This window comes from Schistocerca cancellata, chromosome 2, assembly GCF_023864275.1.
Source record: "Schistocerca cancellata isolate TAMUIC-IGC-003103 chromosome 2, iqSchCanc2.1, whole genome shotgun sequence".
NCBI lineage: Eukaryota > Metazoa > Arthropoda > Insecta > Orthoptera > Acrididae > Schistocerca > Schistocerca cancellata.
In genome coordinates, this window is record NC_064627.1 from 837770109 (window position 1) to 837789368 (window position 19260).

The 19260-nt window shown below is 44.3% G+C and overlaps 1 protein-coding gene across 1 annotated transcript in view; it reads left to right on the forward strand.

Annotated features, from left to right (window-relative positions):
- Positions 1-19260, forward strand: part of LOC126162750 (ATP-binding cassette sub-family C member 4-like) — a 229314-nt gene that overhangs the window by 190487 nt on the left and 19567 nt on the right. The window contains exons 20-21 of the mRNA XM_049919432.1: positions 153-326; positions 16484-16611. Coding sequence (XP_049775389.1) covers positions 153-326; positions 16484-16611 — 302 coding nt within the window. The remainder of the gene's footprint in view (positions 1-152; positions 327-16483; positions 16612-19260) is intronic.

Genomic DNA, 19260 nt, shown 5'->3' on the forward strand with positions numbered 1-19260 from the left:
CAAAAATCACAGTATTCTCTTTGAACGAAGTTACTAATATCTTGAACGGTGAGCTAGTTACAGATGGTCAGTGTCACGGAAGCGGTAGATTTTATCACACTGTATTGTTATAACAGAAAGGAGGTAGATGTGAACTTGCGTTCCGTTTGCAGATTCCGTGGCCGGGTCTAACGTGGGTCTGGCGGTGTCGCAGTCTCTGCTGCTGACGGGCATGCTGCAGTACGGCGTGCTGCAGCTCAACGAGATGGTCAGCCAGGCCACCTCCATAGAGCGAGTGCTGGAGTACACGCGCCTGCCGCCAGAGCCCGCCCTCGAGTCGGAGGAAGGTGAGTTCGCTGCCAGCTTCCACGATGCAAGCCCTAAACCCGCAATGCGCAACTCATGCACAAAACCACATCTACAGGAAACCTCGAGCTTTTCTCCGATCTAAGATTCATTACAAAACTTACATGTAGATACGATCATTATGTTCACATATACTGGGTGTATATCGACCCGCCAGGGTAGCCGAGAACGCTAACGCGCTGCTTCCTGGACTCGGTTAGGCGCGCCGGCCCCGGATAGAATCCGCCCAGTGGATTAACGACGAGAGCCGGTGTGCCGGCCAGCCTGGATGTGGTTTTTAGGCGGTTTTCCACATCCCGCTAGGTGAATACCGGGCTGGTCCCCACGTTCCGCCTCAGTTACACGCGGCGCAGACATTTGAAACACGTGCGCACTATTTCACGATTTACACTAGACGCAGACAGTTGGAGTGCACTGATTCCATTCCTGGGGGGTACGGGGTGGCGGCAGGAAGGGCATCCAGCCATCCCTCACACTAACACTGCCCAATTCGTTGTAACCACGACGACCCTGCGATCGCTGCGGGACTATGGCGTAAGCAAAAGAAAGAATACTGGGTGTATATACTGATAGTATTGCAGTATGAGCATTTTCGCTGGTGTTTCAGCAGATATTTGCAATTTCGTTCTCGAATTGTACAGCTGGAATCAGCCCAAACAAATAGTGCTCATTACGTCTTTCATACAACAGCCTGTGTCAACGGAAAGCGTCGTTTTTTTCCCCTTTATAAACAAAATGACTTTTAAAGCGGGAAATTATGTGCCCATTCGATAGAACGGTTGCAGATTGGTCTTGTGCGATATTTGATTTATCGATGTGTATTAACAGGGGCCGTAAAACTCGAAGAATAACCAGTACTCCAGCAGCGACAGCACAGCCCTGGCCCAGCTGACTGCTACAGCTAAGCATGCAGTGTGCTCAGTCACTGCTGCATTGCTCTTTATTCTTCGTGTTTTACGATCCCTGTTAAAACATATCGATTAAACAAATATCGCACAATATTAATCTAGGACAGCTCTATTCAATGGACACGTAAAATTCCGCTTTAAGAAACTTCTTCGTAACGTAGGAACAAACCGACGCTTTCCGTCGACACTAGGCTTTACATGAAAGACGTAATGAGCAGTGTTCGTTTTGGCTGATTCCAGTTTACACAACGCAAAAACTAAATCGTAAAGGTCTCCTAAAACACTAGAGAAAATGAGCCTGACGACTCTCTTAGGAAAGACACTGTATAGCGTCTAATTTCGCCCTCTGACAGTTACAGGGTGACAATTATTGAACTATATGAAATATAGTGAACCATGGACCTTGCCGTTGGTGGGGAGGCTTGCGTGCCTGAACGATACAGATGGCCGTACCGTAGGTACAACCACAACGGAGGGGTATCTGTTGAGAGGCCAGACAAACGTGTGGTTCCTGAAGAGGGGCAGCAGCCTTTTCAGTAGTTGCAAGGGCAGCAGTCTGGATGATTGACTGATCTGGCCTTGTAACAACCAAAACGGCCTTGCTGTGCTGGTACTGCGAACGGCTGAAAGCAAGGGGAAACTACGGCCGTAATTTTTCCCGAGGGCTTGCTGTATGATTAAATGATGATGGCGTCCTCTTCTGTAAAATATTCCGGAGGTAAAATAGTCCCCCATTCGGATCTCCGGGTGAGGACTACTCAAGAGGATGTCGTTATTAGGAGAAAGAAAACTGGCATTCTACGGATCGGATCGTGGAATGTAAGATCCCTTAATCGGGCAGGTAGGTTAGAAAATTTAAAAAGGGAAATGGATAGGTTAAAGTTAGATATAGTGGGAATTAGTGAAGTTCGGTGGCAGGAGGAACAAGACTTCTGGTCAGGTGACTACAGGGTTATAAACACAAAGTCAAATAGGGGTAATGCAGGAGTAGGTTTAATAATGAATAGGAAAATAGGAATGCGGGTAAGCTACTACAAACAGCATACTGAACGCATTATTGTGGCCAAGATAGATACGAAGCCCATACCTACTACAGTAGTACAAGTTTATATGCCAACTAGCTCTGCAGATGACGAAGAAATTGAAGAAATGTACGATGAAATAAAAGAAATTATTCAGATAGTGAAGGGAGACGAAAATTTAATAGTCATGGGTGACTGGAATTCGAGTGTAGCAAAAGGGAGAGAAGGAAACGTAGTAGGTGAATATGGATTGGGGCTAAGAAATGAAAGAGGAAGCCGCCTGGTAGAATTTTGCACAGAGCACAACTTAATCATAGCTAACACTTGGTTTAAGAATCACGATAGAAGGTTGTATACATGGAAGAACCCTGGAGATACTAAAAGGTATCAGATAGATTATATAATGGTAAGACAGAGATTTAGGAACCAGGTTTTAAATTGTAAGACATTTCCAGGGGCAGATGTGGACTCTGACCACAATCTATTGGTTATGACCTGTAGATTAAAACTGAAGAAACTGCAAAAAGGTGGGAATTTAAGGAGATGGGACCTGGATAAACTGAAAGAACCAGAGGTTGTACAGAGTTTCAGGGAGAGCATAAGGGAACAATTGACAGGAATGGGGGAAAGAAATACAGTAGAAGAAGAATGGGTAGCTTTGAGGGATGAAGTAGTGAAGGCAGCAGAGGATCAAGTAGGTAAAAAGACCAGGGCTCTTAGAAATCCTTGGGTAACAGAAGAAATACTGAATTTAATTGATGAAAGGAGAAAATATAAAAATGCAGTAAATGAAGCAGGCAAAAAGGAATACAAACGTCTCAAAAATGAGATCGACAGGAAGTGAAAAATGGCTAAGCAGGGATGGCTAGAGGACAAATGTAAGGATGTAGAGGCTTATCTCACTAGGGGTAAGATAGATACTGCGTACAGGAAAATTAAAGAGACCTTTGGAGATAAGAGAACCACTTGTATGAACATAAAGAGCTCAGATGGAAACCCAGTTCTAAGCAAAGAAGGGAAAGCAGAAAGGTGGAAGGAGTATATAGAGGGTCTATACAAGGGCGATGTACTTCAGGACAATATTATGGAAATGGAAGAGGATGTAGATGAAGATGAAATGGGAGATACGATACTGCGTGAAGAGTTTGACAGAGCACTGAAAGACCTGAGCCGAAACAAGGCCCCCGGAATAGACAACATTCCATTGGAACTACTGACTGCCTTGGGAGAGCCAGTCCTGACAAAACTCTACCATCTGGTGAGCAAAATGTATGAAACAGGCGAAACACCCTCTGACTTCAAGAAGAATATAATAATTCCAATACCAAAGAATGCAGGTGTTGACAGATGTGAAAATTACCGAACAAACAGTTTAATAAGCCACAGCTGCAAAATACTAACACGAATTCTTTACAGACGAATGGAAAAACTAGTAGAAGCCGACCTCGGGGAAGATCAGTTTGGATTCCGTAGAAATACTGGAACACGTAAGGCAATACTGACCTTACGACTTATCTTAGAAGAAAGATTAAGGAAAGGCAAACCTACGTTTCTAGCATTTGTAGACTTAGAGAAAGCTTTTGACAATGTTGACTGGAATACTCTCTTTCATATTCTAAAGGTGGCAGGGGTAAAATACAGGGAGCGAAAGGCTATTTACAATTTGTACAGAAACCAGATGGCAGTTATAAGAGTCGAGGGGCACGAAAGGGATGCAGTGGTTGGGAAGGGAGTGAGACAGGGTTGTAGCCTACCCCCGATGTTATTCAATCTGTATACTGAGCAAGCAGTAAAGGAAACAAAAGAAAAATTCGGAGTAGGTATTAAAATCCATGGAGAAGAAATTAAAACTTTGAGGTTCGCCGATGACATTGTAATTCTGTCAGAGACAGCAAAGGACTTGGAAGAGCAGTTGAACGGAATGGATGGTGTCTTGAAGGGAGGATATAAGATGAACATCAACAAAAGCAAAACGAGGATAATGGAATGTAGTCGAATTAAGTCGGGTGATGCTGAGGGAATTAGATTAGGAAATGAGACACTTAAAGTAGTAAAGGAATTTTGCTATTTGGGGAGCAAAATAACTGATGGTCGAAGTAGAGACGTAGGGGGAGACCAAGAGATGAATACACTAAGCAGATTCAGAAGGATGTGGGTTGCAGTAAGTACTGGGAGATGAAGAGGCTTGCACAGGATAGAGTAGCATGGAGAGCTGCATCAAACCAGTCTCAGGACTGAAGACCACAACAACAACAACAACAACATGAAATAAAATCGTCATAACTTATGGACGGTTTGCGTTAGGACGTTTATGTTGCACGTTTAGCCGCGGGGCATGATGAGAATTAGCAACGAAGCCCACTTTCATTTGGATGGGTTCATCCGTGAGCAAAGCTGCTGCATATGGGGGACTGAGAATCCGCATTTCGCGATCGAGAAGTCTCTTCACCCTAAACGGGCGACTGTGTGGTGTGCAATGTCCAATAATCAGTGCTATATTCCTTGAGGGCACGATGACTACCGAACCGTGCGTGAAGGTTTTGGAAGATGGTTTCGTCCCCATTATCCAAAGTGACCCTGATTTCGTCAAGATGTGGTTCATGCAAGACGGAGCTCGACCACATCGAAGCAGGAGTGTGTCTGAAGTCCTGGAGGAGCACTTCGGGGGCCGCATTCTGGCTCCGGGGTAGCCAGAGGCCACTGGCATGAGCCTCGATTGGCCGCTGTATTCTCCGGATCTGAAAACATTTGACTCCTTTTTGAGGAGCTATTTTAAAGATACGGTATACAACAATAACCCCAAAACCATTGCTGGGCTGAAAACAGCCATTCAGGAGGTCATCGACAACATCGATGTTCCGACGCTTCAGCGGGTCCTGCAGAATTTCGCTGTTCGTCGAATGATGGCAGGCATATCGAACATGTCATAATCTAAACCCGAATATCTGTAGTGCTGTTTACATGTTGAATAAAGTATATGCACGCCGTAGCTTATAAGTAATTAACATTTTTTTTCATATAGTTCAATAATTGTCACCCTGTACATGCACAAGGGCCGTTCGACAACTAGACTGTTATCAGTAGCTGACACCCGATCTGCATGTTTTTCAGGAGTTATAACAGTAAGAGCCCGCACTATTACGCTACATTGAACAACAGTTAAATATAACATAGATATTCCATTCGGGAGGACTATGATTCAAATCTATATATACATTTGCCGAGGATTTCTTAAATCACTCAAGGCAAAAGCAATGGTAGTTAAATCGAAAATAAAACACCTATCTCCAGTCCCATCCTTTTCCGATTCGAAGTCGTATCTCATCTCAGGTAACCTCTCCACGTACGTGACGTTAAATATTGAAATTCTGTTGTTTGAAATTAAGCATAAACAGGATGTGATACTATAGTTTCCTAAAAAGAATACTGCAAGAGTTTCAAGGTAAGGAAAGTTTACCCCACACAATTTCGTAAGCCCTAGAGTCTAAAACAAGAAATTGTTACGAAGTCTAGGTACAGATTAAAAAGGTCTTATGATTACCTGAGGCTGTTAGAATATTGACGTTGTGGATTCTGGATGAGGTTCCTCAAGGACCCAACGGCTAACAGACGCTATTTTTAACAAAGAACTGTGTATGTCTAAGATCTGTGGGTCTGTCAGAAAGGGCTGCTCTAAAGCTTTAAAATGACACTTTGTGCTATCTCCACTGCTATGAGACTGCAGTCTGTGTGTGCTTAAAGGCATCAGAAGATTTTATCCTGGAAAACTGGTCCGAATAGCGATTTATTTCTACTAAGTTTTTCTCAACAGACACTCTATGCCCACAACTAAAATGGTAACACGACTGAGAAATAGCTTTCTGTTGTCTTTCAGTTGTGGGAACATTTAAAGGAGCGAGTGCTCTTTTCTTAAACAACTAATGTAATTCTGACGTGGGGCGAAATCTGTTTATCTTGACATTGTTTCCTCTTTCCAGTTTCCTCTTTCCAGTTTCCTCTTTCCAGTTTCCTCTTTCCAGTTTCCTCTTTCCAGTTTCCTCTTTCCAGTTTCCTCTTTCCAGTTTCCTCTTTCCAGTTTCCTCTTTCCAGTTTCCTCTTTCCAGTTTCCTCTTTCCAGTTTCCTCTTTCCAGTTTCCTCTTTCCAGTTTCCTCTTTCCAGTTTCCTCTTTCCAGTTTCCTCTTTCCAGTTTCCTCTTTCCAGTTTCCTCTTTCCAGTTTCCTCTTTCCAGTTTCCTCTTTCCAGTTTCCTCTTTCCAGTTTCCTCTTTCCAGTTTCCTCTTTCCAGTTTCCTCTTTCCAGTTTCCTCTTTCCAGTTTCCTCTTTCCAGTTTCCTCTTTCCAGTTTCCTCTTTCCAGTTTCCTCTTTCCAGTTTCCTCTTTCCAGTTTCCTCTTTCCAGTTTCCTCTTTCCAGTTTCCTCTTTCCAGTTTCCTCTTTCCAGTTTCCTCTTTCCAGTTTCCTCTTTCCAGTTTCCTCTTTCCAGTTTCCTCTTTCCAGTTTCCTCTTTCCAGTTTCCTCTTTCCAGTTTCCTCTTTCCAGTTTCCTCTTTCCAGTTTCCTCTTTCCAGTTTCCTCTTTCCAGTTTCCTCTTTCCAGTTTCCTCTTTCCAGTTTCCTCTTTCCAGTTTCCTCTTTCCAGTTTCCTCTTTCCAGTTTCCTCTTTCCAGTTTCCTCTTTCCAGTTTCCTCTTTCCAGTTTCCTCTTTCCAGTTTCCTCTTTCCAGTTTCCTCTTCCGCCAATTATGATTCACCATTAGACACATAGTCATTGACTGCATTTAAAAAAACAGGCTTATATCTGTGAAGGGCAGTATTAGTTACGATGCCAACGTTGAGCAACTTCGGACGCAAAATGTGTCTTCAGTACAACCTATGGATCACATACTTACTGATGTGGAAATTAGTCCTTCGTTTCTTCTATTAAAGACCTTCATATTTTCACGAAGAATGCGAAAGATGGGTCCTAATTCAGCTGACAGGTGATTATAGATGCAAATGCATGGCCTTCTCCCAAAGTGCACCAGACTGAAGTTCTAGGGAGATGAACTGCTTAAAAAAGAAAAGCGACTACGGCTTGAATCTGGAGCCACCATTACAATCCAGGTGCATACCCGAAGAGTAAAATGGGAATGTCAATAAAATCAAGCAGCAGTTCAAAGAACATCAACTAAAATAGGCCGCAAATCAAAAACTGGTTTGAAAAACACGAGGCTTTATCAGGAATTAAAGTGTTTTTCTTGTTGTGGGTTGATTTCAGAGCGACTGATATACTGCGAGATGCCAAGTCTTTAGTCGTTCTCTGCAACAACAGTTACCGTCTTTTCCGAATTTCCCGGTCACCTTCTTGTTTTCTCTTGATGTTGCGGTCCTGCTACGCAGTGCCACGTATTTGATCGCTGATTTCTTTTCCGATCGCAGAAGGGTTATAAGAGAGCCTCCAGATTTAAACAGCTCGCTACGAAATCACAGAATACGGTTTCCGTAATTCGTCTGTATTTAAATAAGTTCTCAACTCACAACAAATGATAATTAACAAAGCTTTTCAGACATGATGTTCATATATGATGCTCCAATGCTTGACCAAACCCATAAGTTCGTACTTAACCTCAGATACCGCAACCTAGAGTCTATACAGGGTGTTACAAAAAGGTACGGCCAAACTTTCAGGAAACTTTCCTCACACACAAATAAAGAAAAGATGTTATGTGGACATGCGTCCGGAAACGTTTAATTTCCATGTTAGAGCTCATTTTAGTTTCGTCAGTATGTACTGTACTTCATCGATTCACCGCCAGTTGGCTCAATTGAAGGAAGGAAATGTTGACTTCGGTGCTTGTGTTGACATGCGACTCATTGCTCTACAGTATTAGCATCAAGCACATCAGTACGTAGCATCAACAGGTTATTGTTCATCACGAACGTGGTTTTGCAGTCAGTACAATGTTTACAAATGCGGAGTTGGCAGATGCCCATTTGATGTATGGATTAGCACGGGGCAATAGCCGTGGCGCGGTACGTTTGTATCGAGACAGATTTCCAGAACGAAGGTGTCCCGAGAGGAAGACGTTCGAAGCAATTGATCGGCGTCTTAGGGAGCACGGAACATTCCAGCCTATGACTCGCGACTGGGGAAGATCTAGAACGACGAGGACACCTGCAATGGACGAGGTAATTCTTCGTGCAGTTGACGATAACCCTAATGTCAGCGTCAGAGAAGTTGCTACTCTACAAGGTAACGCTGACCACGTCACTGTATGGAGAGTGCTACGGGAGAACCAGTTATTTCCGTACCATGTACAGCGTGTGCAGACACTATCAGCAGATGACTGGCCTCCACAGGTACACTTCTGCGAATGGTTCATCCAACAATGTGTCAATCCTCATTTCAGTGCAAATGTTCTCTTTACGAATGAGGCTTCATTCCAACGTGATCAAATTGTAAATTTTCACAATCAACATGTGTGGGCTGACGAGAATCCGCACACAATTGTGCAATCAGGTCATCAACACAGATTCTCTGTGAACGTTTGGGCAGGCACTGTTGGTGATGTCTTGATTGGGCCCCATGTTCTTCCACCTACGCTCAATGGAGCGCGTTATGATTTCATACGGGATACTCTACCTGTGCTGCTAGAATATGTGCCTTTACAAGTACGAAACAACATGTGGTTCATGCACGATGGAGCTCCTGCACATTTCAGTCGAAGTGTTCGTACGCTTCTCAACAACAGATTCGGTGACCGATGGATTGGTACAGGCGGACCAATTCCATGGCCTCCACGCTCTCCTGACCTCAACCCTCTTGACTTTCATTTATGCGGGCATTTGAAAGCTCTTGTCTACGCAACCCCGGTACCAAATGCAGAGACTCTTCGGGCCCGTATTGTGGACGGCTGTGATACAATACGCCATTCTCCAGGGCTGCATCAGCGCATCAGGGATTCCATGCGACGGAGGGTGGATGCATGTATCCTCGTTAACGGAGGACATTTTGAAGATTTCCTGTAACAAAGTGTTTGAAGTCACGCTGGTACGTTCTGTTGCTGTGTGTTTCCATTCCATGATTAATGTGATTTGAAGAGAAGTAATAAAATGAGCTCTAACATGGAAAGTAAGCGTTTCCGGACACATGTCCACATACCATATTTTCTTTCTTTGTGTGTGAGGAATGTTTCCTGAAAGTTTGGCCGTACCTTTTTGTAACACCCTGTATAACAATACTTATTTTTAGTGCTCGACCGTTGTCATCAGTCCCTTTCGTCTTTGGAGTCCACAGCACCCCCAAAGCACGTCTGCAAAGTTCAAGTGACCTCTGCCTGGCCAGTCCAAATTACACATCCGTCGTCGCTTTCTGCGCTGTGCCCGAATTTTTTCTTTCTGAATACCAACAAACCCAGGCACAGATGCTCTTTACGTTACTACTAATTAAAGTCACGTTTTTTCAGTCTGAAGTGTTCCATCGGTCAAGCAAAAAGAAAGAGAGACGTGTTGCTATGCTTTATAGCAAAATTTACCACTACAGTATGGTCTCACCAACGTTGGTATGTCCTTGACTTTAAACCACGGTGTAACTAGGCATTTATTCGCTTATGAGTGGCGTTCAATAAGTAATGCAACACATTTTTTTTCTGAAAGCAGGTTGGTTTTATTCAGGATTCCTGTACACCAAAGAGTGGATCCTTCATTGGGCCGGACAGATGGGACTCGGAAGGTGCGAGATCAGAGCTGAAGGGTAGATGAGGGGGAAAACAGTCCAATGAAGTTTCATGAGCCCCTCTCGTGTGCGCTAACTTGTGTGAGGTCTTGCGCTGTTATGGAGAAGCTGTTTTGCATTTTTGTGGCGACGACACGCAGAAGTCGTTTCTTCAACTTGCTGAAGGTGGCACAATGAATTGATCGTTGCACCATGAGGGAGGAATCAAACAGTATAACCATTTGAAAGTCCCAGAAGAATTTCGCATAACGTCACCGGCTGAGGGTGAGGCTTTGGACGTTTAGTTTCGAGGAGATATGTGACGCCACTCCATGGATTACCGTTTGTTTCCGGTTCGAAGTGAGGCACCCTTGTTGCTCCTGTGACGATGGGCTACTAAAAAGTCATGATTAGCTTCGTAACGCACAAGGAATTCCGCACAATGGTCCTTCGTTGCTCTTCATGGTCTTATGTGAGACAGCGAGGAACTCAGCGGGCACACATCTTTGAACACCCAAACTGGTAGACGAGCGTTCACAATGGTTCAAATGGCTCTGAGCGCTATGCGACTTATCGTCTGAGGTCATCAGTCGCCTAGAATTTAGAACTAATTAAACCTAACTAACCTAAGGACATCACACACATCCATGCCCGAGGCAGGATTCGAACCTGCGACCGTAGCGGTCGCTCGGCTCCAGACTGTTGCGCCTAGAACCGCACGGCCAGAGATGAGTGTGTCACCACTACGAACAGGGACGTCCAGCTGTGAAGCTAGGTGTTTCATTTTGACAAACTGCCTATTGGCTTGTCTCGGGTTCCTCGGTCGACGTTCATCGATTTTACTGACGTTTCACCAGGACGAGTGGCTGGCATTGTCAAAGCTTCACGCTCCATTGCCGTTGGTGAACTGGAGCCGAGCTCGCGGCTGCGGACTTCATGTACCTGGTGCGCCAACGTCCGAGGGCTTCTCCGCGGTCATTTCCGGTGCGGTTCTCCTCTTGCTACCTGTGACAGTCGTTCGCTGCAGTATGGTAAACCAGGATCCGTTTATCTTAATGCTTTCCGCTTTCTTGTTGAAACTGTTCGCGCGTTTTTGTATTTCTACAGTTTCTCTGAACAAGCGCGTGTGATAGTGCTTCTCTACAGCCAGAACTTCCGTGTCGGCGAATTTTATTGCGTGGTCCGTCTCACTCAGTGCGTGCTCTGCCACGGCCGATTTCTCCACCTGCCCCAACCTGCAATGTCGCTTATGTTCTTTGATCCTAGTGTTGATTGATCGTCCTGTCATTCCGACATAAACTTTTCCGCATGTGCATGGTATACGGTATATTCCCGACATTACAAGAGGGTTACTTTTCTCCTTTGCCGATCTAAGACACTCTTTGGTCTTCCCTGTCGGTTAGTAAAATCATTACATGAACATCGGCCGAAGACCCCGAGACAGAAGCCAACAGGCAGTTTGTCAACAAGAAGCCACTAAAGCCTTAACAATTTATGTTTCATTTTGATCCGTCGACCACCTCGAATGACTGTCCTGACGTTCGAGCATTATAAGAGTCACAGCTGTGTGCGGCCGCTCGGGACGTGGGAGATCGGGAAGGTTTGTGCGTCCTTGTCGTGATGATGAGAAATGCCTCGCCGAGCGATTAACCATCCTTTCGTTCACTGCCAGGTCTCCGTAGACATTCGGCAAGTGCCTACGAATATATGCGATTCTTTGGTTATACGTCAAAAGAACTCAGTGACAGCTCTGTTCTGAACACGTCTCCAGTACAGACGCCATTTGGAGGCTACGTATAGCGCTGCCATCTATCGGAACTTCATGAACTACAGAAGTTGAAGCGGGAATATTTCACTATGTCCGGCAGAATATTCCGCAGTTCAATCGATATGGACCAAGACAAGTCTGTCGCAACACTTATTGAACGCTACTCGTATAAATATCATTGGCAGAAGAAAAAAAGTCAGAAAAAGCTAAGTGCCGACTGGAGAAAGACCCCTCGACCAAATAGATTTGCAGTATGTAATACGCCTATCCATCGATAGGGTGTTGACAGAAAACAACCCTACATCTATAGTGAATCATATTGTCGAAATATCTAATGAACTGTATTTCGAGCGACGTGAACATTGATTATTGGTTCTACTTCGTTCTTCCTAAATGCAGTTTGTTTGGTGTGCTTAAAAATGCTTCATGGGATTACTAATTCGCTGTGGGACAGTACACCATCTGATCAGAAGTATCTGGCCGTGTCTATATAATATAGATCTGACGACTAGATGTCAAGAGAGGCAGACCCGCCAGTATAGCAGGAGTCTGAGTATCATGTCGCCCGTCGTCACTGAACTGCTGCCAGTGCCAAAGAGATGTCGTTGGCCCGGCTGGAATTCCGAGGAGCACTGTGTCGAGCAAAAGATGGGGTGGATCGCCGTCTGGCAGAGCCTGTTCCATCACTGACCCCTTTTGGCCCCCTCTTAGGACTTGGCCTGCATACTTGGACATGGAGGGAGGGTTCTTCCGACTCAGTGTAACAAACCATCTCCGGAGAGGAATGGAAGTGCCAACGTTGGCGAAGGTGATTTTAAAGTTTGATACCGAAAAGTGGAACTATTCATGGACACAGACGAAGCCAGCGATATGTGAAAGCTCACAAAAGGAGAGGGTCACATCACTATTACCAAGAAGTGCAAAGTCACAGTTTTGTGCGCCTTGCCTGGGCGACCGTAGAGGCCAAACGCGCGGCCCGCCGAACGCAGACGGGGCACATCAGCTGAAACATCCGCCGCCGCCATCTACCGCCAACAGGTTCCAGCCGCTGGCGGAACAAGAGACCGGCCACACCAATGCCCACAACTCCAGCTAAACGAGAATCAGCTAGGCGCAGCCACCCATCACTTGTCAACAGGGATATATGGCGGGGCGCACGTAAGACCATTTCCAGTCATCCTAGAAGTGAAAGATGGCTACTAAGGCTTCTTGCAGCTTCTCAGACGGTGGACGACAGTAGTATGTACTGTGAGGCCTGCGGAAAAATGCCTTGCAAGCGTCCATTTCGCCAGCTGCGATGACAGGAACCTCAATGCTCTTTCCCCAAGGCATGTGTGAAGTGCGTTGTCGATCACGTGAGCTCTTAATATCCGCACCTGAAGTTTCAACTGCAGGGGTACAAAAACATGAGTAATTAAACTCTGGAAGGATCACACTGTGCGTTCAGCATTTGGCTGAAATCGGAAATGTGTCACGTTGACGACGTCGCTCGCCTGATGGGTATTGCCATTTCACCACCAAAATTTATGTTAGTGTTCTTAAGGACTGGACCGCAGCTAAATATTTGTGACAAATGGGACTGTAAATAAGATCGCTGCTCGTTTCATTCGCAGCAATTTAAACTGTGCTCTTAAGCTCGTGCCTCGGAAATCGCAACATATTCTCAAAGCGGTCAAATAATTGTGATAAAGAACATAAATGTAACTGCTGCTTGTTTCACTTGCAGAAATTTCATTTTTCGTTTTTAAATCGCGCTGAAGTCCCGAAGTCTAAGAAACTGATTACTGGCAACTCCATCTTATATGTAAATAACATCGAATATTGCACAACATAATTCTGTTACATGTGTTACAAATCCGATAGAAAACAATAGCATGTATCAGGACCTGAACCTACTTCCTTCAACACACTAACTGCACACATCTGACCTCTTGGCCACGCTAAAGACATGCTGCCTGGAAAGTCATTACTGTTCATCTTATCTCCTAAGGCCATTCACAGCCAGTGTGTCATTCACTAACATAAAAATTACAACAAATCTTATCGAGAGTGACTTCTTTATGGTAAGTATACAATTCACCATTCCCGTGAAACGGCCTACTGCCATAACACCAAGTTATAATAAGGAAACAACAAAATACGATGAATTCAATACGGCGTTTCAAAAGTAGCGAGTGAGGGTCGTCGCGCAACAGATTTCAGTTTTCAGCCACACGCTGTGGCACTCCCTAACTTCAGTTGCTCGTGCAGAAACGGCAACAGCTTCGCAAGCTACCGTGGCTGCTAAACTACCCAGGCTGCGGAATCTCGCCTACGTGGCTTACCTCTGAGAGAAAAGACCGACTGCTGACTGCAACGTCCGACGTCCGCGCCTTGGCGTACAGTCGGCGGAAGGACCGGACAACACCGCTGGGCACTGACAGAAGTCATGTGTTGCAAGTTTTCTGTTATCAAGAATTCCTGTTTTTGTGCAGTAGTGATCTCTGTGCTGGTAGTCCTTTTTTTCCATTAGCCCCTATCTTATGAATGAATTACCGGAACGCTGGGTCGGTTCATGATGGAAGTTAGATCTGCGTAAACTCTGCCAAGAAGACTGCCATCTTAATTATTCAAATTATAACTGAAGATACTAATAAATGCCTATGGTGAGACTATACCCTGTATTACAGTGTCCACTGAGTTATTCTTAGATTGGAACATTATTTATTCCGGGATTGAAATTTTGTAGCATGGTTCACATTTGGAATTAATGGAGTGGCGATATTGAAAACGTACACTCGGTGAGCAGTTTATTTGTATTATTCCTCCTAACAATTTCGAAACATTTGTCCCCTCCAAACATTACCTGACTTGCACAAACAAACTAGCATTTCAGTACATGCTGCTTTGTACCAGCCACTCAAAGGAGGACGCGTCATTTCATTTAACTTAATGAATAGAGGTAGATTCTAAACAAGCCGGAGGAGCAGCGAGTCGTCTACTTCTCTCTCTCTCTCTCTCTCTCTCTCTCTCTCTCTCTCTCTCTCTCTCTCTCTCTCTCTCTCTCTCTGTGTGTGTGTGTGTGTGTGTGTGTGTGTGTGTGTGTGTGTGTCCACCCGCACCCCAAGCAGGTGGCTCAACTGCAAACAAAGATAGTGGCTTTCTCTCTGTAAATGTTGCTATAACACAACCACATTTCCCTGTTAATTATTGACTTAATCTTATATACAAGTGTGTGTGGGCGCATGGACTCACCAGTAAAATTCGCATTATTGTTTAGCTCTGCCGCTGAGTTGATATCCTTAGACAGCAATCATTGTCCACTCCTCTAGGAAGTGCGTATTTAAGGAGTGAGGGTTTGTGAGAGTTTAACATCCAGACGCACAAATGACTGCAACAGAATCATGTGACCATTTCCAAACTGAGAACTTTGACGGTTTTTATTACTATACAAAGAAGTATGGCAGAGACTATGATGTAGTTCATGAAACGTGGCTTCATTCGTGTAGCGTGGCTTCAGCAGTTCGAAACTCAGTGTATGAAGAAACGCTGCGAATTTACGTTGGTGAAAGGACGTGGTCCGAAGGTGGTGTGAAAGTATACTTAACGTGAAGAATGGATGGCTACAATATTTTGTAAGTTTCATGAGGTGATATTTTTAAACTACCAGAAGTGTGAAAGTCTATATTCTGTATCTTTATTGGACGGATTTATCATCATTTTAAAATAGTCTCATGTGACTAAATAGTCCCGTTAGCTAGGAAGCTGTATCGCTACGAGGTGGTGTATAGTCATCCCTGTTACTCAGATATATTCCATTGCTACAACTACCTGTTCAGTTTCCAGTAATGGTTCTGTGGTAGTGAAAAAGTCCAATACCATCTTGGGTAATTTTTTTTCTTTTTTCTTTTTTCTTTTTGCAAGTCATATTTCCTTGTAATATGCACATAATTATTGGCCAAAAAAGTTTAAGGTACAAAAACACTGGTGCGAAACTGCATTTTACCAAGGAGCACATCTTGGAAGGAGTCTGTGACTATGGGCGGTACTTCGAAAATGAGGAAAGTAAACAGAGGGGCGAATCATCCAACCCTCAGTCGTGCAACTCATGCTGAAGTAGAGTAAGACTGCATGTCTGACAGCTGATTCATTTGAGCTGCAATTTACATACTGCCAACGGGCATAAAAGGAAGCTTTTTTCTCCGACGAAACTGAGATTACGGAGCAGGAAGACTTTCTCAGGAGCCGAATAATGGAAGTAGTAGTCAGCGTTGGTCCATTTAAGAAGAATTCTGGGAATTAGGAAACTGAAGCCCCCCCCACCACAAAAGTGAGCTGTTTGTCCTAAAAATTGCACCGGCTCTTCCGGTACAGGAAGCAAACGATCAGTGAAGACCAACATGTGAAGTATTTAAAGACGCTATACAGTGGCCAATTCACAAGACGATTTGATCGATTTGATGCTCTACGTCGTAGTAGAGTTGTAATGGTGAATTTTTTCTGTATATTGCCGGCCGAAGTGGCCGTGCGGTTAAAGGCGCTGCAGTCTGGAACCGCAAGACCGCTACGGTCGCAGGTTCGAATCCTGCCTCGGGCATGGATGTTTGTGATGTCCTTAGGTTAGTTAGGTTTAACTAGTTCTAAGTTCTAGGGGCTAATGACCTCAGCAGTTGAGTCCCATAGTGCTCAGAGCCATTTGAACCATTTTTTTCTCTGTATATTCTAAAAGTGTAATTGTGAAATAAATGCTAATGCCTCTCTGTTTCTATCCAGGGAAGGAACCACCAAAGGAATGGCCGTCCAAAGGCGAGATAGTCTTCAAGGACGTCTCGCTGCGATACGGCGAGATCGCTCCACCTGTGCTCAAAGCAGTCAACTTCATTATTGCGCCAACACACAAGGTAATATTTGTTTATCTATATGCATTTGTTGTTTTACGAGAAAACCATCTTGTTATATCTATTTAGGCCTGTGAACTTGTAACCTATATAAGTAAACTGAAGACGATTATATTTAATCTGCAGCATGTGGGGAATATTTGAAAATTACAACAAACATTGAACTGATAAATGAACCATGTCATACCCTAAATAATGAAATCGGCAGTCAGAATAAAATAACTTAATACCTAGTTGTACTAGCACATTAAAGAAAACATTAATGAATTTAGAGTATGTATAGCTAAGTCCTACCACTTTTTAATTTCCTGTGCCAACTTCACTCTCTGGATCACGTGTGTTGTGGGTATTCCTTGGAAGTTTACAGCGACAGGAACTGTTAGAGAGACAGATAAGTCTGAGTCGCCTATAGAAAATTTTTAGGGGACTGTTGTAATTAAGTGTGATCCTTCCAGAGTTTAATTACTCATGTGACCATTTCCAAACTGAGAACTTTCACGGTTTTTATTACTATACAAAGAAGTATGCCAGAGACTGTGATGTAATTCATGAAACGTGGCTTCATTCGTGTAACGTGGTTTCAGCAGTTCGAAACTCAGCGTATGAAGGAATGCTGCGAATTTACGTTGGTGAAAGGACATGGTCCGAAGGTGGTGTGAAAGTATACAGTGTATAAGTGGGAAATCCCGACATGTGTAGAGTTTTGTCTCATCTCACACCTTTCCTCATTTAAATAGGAAAATACCTATCTTAACTTGAAAATACCACTCAAATAGAACAGTATGGGGTGAGACGTAGATCTGATTGGAGTAATAAAATATGTGGAAGCTACAGTTGTCAAACGACGTAATGTTCGAAGAAAAAATCTGCACTCTAGATTGATCTCAGGGATTTAACACGCAGTGCAAACTGGGGAAAGCTCACCTCTCGACAAAAACACAAGAGTTGCAGTTGTCACCTTCAGCCATACTGCTGTCGGAACATTTCAGATGAAGGCAGGACTCGAAGTTCAACTGGCGCTTTACACATCGTTCAGACGCTTGCAGCTGACGATTAGAGCCGCAAACCACAACAGGTACCGCTGACACAGGGCGCAAGGAAAAGAGCCCTGACGACTACTGTCTGAAACGCGGTATTTTCTTTCATGCATATAAATATTCTGTAAAATATGGTGGAAGATGCGAAAAGAATTATTTCAGAAGATCTATGACATGACTCACAGGAAACTATATCTTTCTCTTCTGATGACTGCAAGAGTCCTCATACTTAATGAATCGTTATGTCCCGAGGTCGCTATCGCTCTGGGAGAATACTTCTACAAGTAGGCCTCTCACAACTAAACACCACTTGAGAATATAGCAATTACTCCTTCAACAGAGATCTAATGTAACTTTATGTCCGAAAGAATAGATACCATTGGTGATCTAACACCTCTCTAAGAATGAAATCACAATGAAATCAAGTCCGTTAGCTGCTTACAGGCGTTGATAAATATCAACGGGAAATGAGTGCCCCCACCACGACTCTAACCCGGGATGTCCTGCTTACATGGCAGGCGCTCTAACCGACTGAGCCATCAAGGTATAGTGCGACTGCAGGGACTTACCTCTGACACCTTCCCCCCTCCGTCAGGCCCACATTTCCAACGTACTGTCCACACACTACATTTGTAGTGCCCCTGCCCCCCGCCCCCCCCCCCCCCCCCCACCCCCTGTAACCATTACTCGCGGTGCGGCAGTCAATCTACCGATTCCCGTAAGAGTTTGAGCAATGTGATTGCATCCGCACTTCATATAGGTAAGGCTTACCGGTCAATGATTTTCTTCAGTGCGGATGCACTCACATTGCTCAAACTCTTACGGGAATCGGTAGAGTGACTGCCGCGCCGCGAGTAATGGTTACAGGGGGGCAGGGGCACTACAAATGTAGTGTGTGGACAGTACGTTGGAAATGTGGCTCTCGGGGGAGGGGCAGGGGGTGAGGGTGGGGTGCCAGAGATAAGTCCCTGCAGTCGCACTATCCTCTGTGTCCTCGGTGGCTCATTCGTATAGAGCGTGTGCCATGTAAGCAGGAGATCCAAGGTTCGAGTTCCGGTCGGGGCACACATTTTCAACTGTCCTTGTCGATATATATCAACGCCTGTGTAATCAGCTAATGGTCTGGATTACATTACATTGTAATTTCATTCTCTAACAGTTACTCGTCATACTGAAGAAGTAAAATGTTGGAAATTCCAGTGAAACATTTTTCTCTTTTAAGTTTTCCTAACTAGTTTTAATCTGGTGTTAAATAGGTAAACTGATCAAAGCCATCCATCGAGATACTCGGTGACCATAAAATGGCTTTGTCGGGGAGGATGACAGGAATAATACTAAATTCCTTTTTCCAATACTATTTCTCTGAGAAAGACAGTATTGCGGTTCCTCCATCCATATGCCTTGCGAACGTGAATAATGAAAGACATCAAAGTAGCTGACTGGAAGACATAAAATCTCCTAAAATCACTGAACAGAAGGGAGACGACAGGAGCTAATGGGACACGTGTACGATTCTACATGTAGTATGCGAAAGAGATTGGTCCTCTTCTAGCAGTAGCCTGCAGTAGATCGCTGGAGGTACCTAGTGATTGGAAAAATGTGTAGGTCCTCCTTG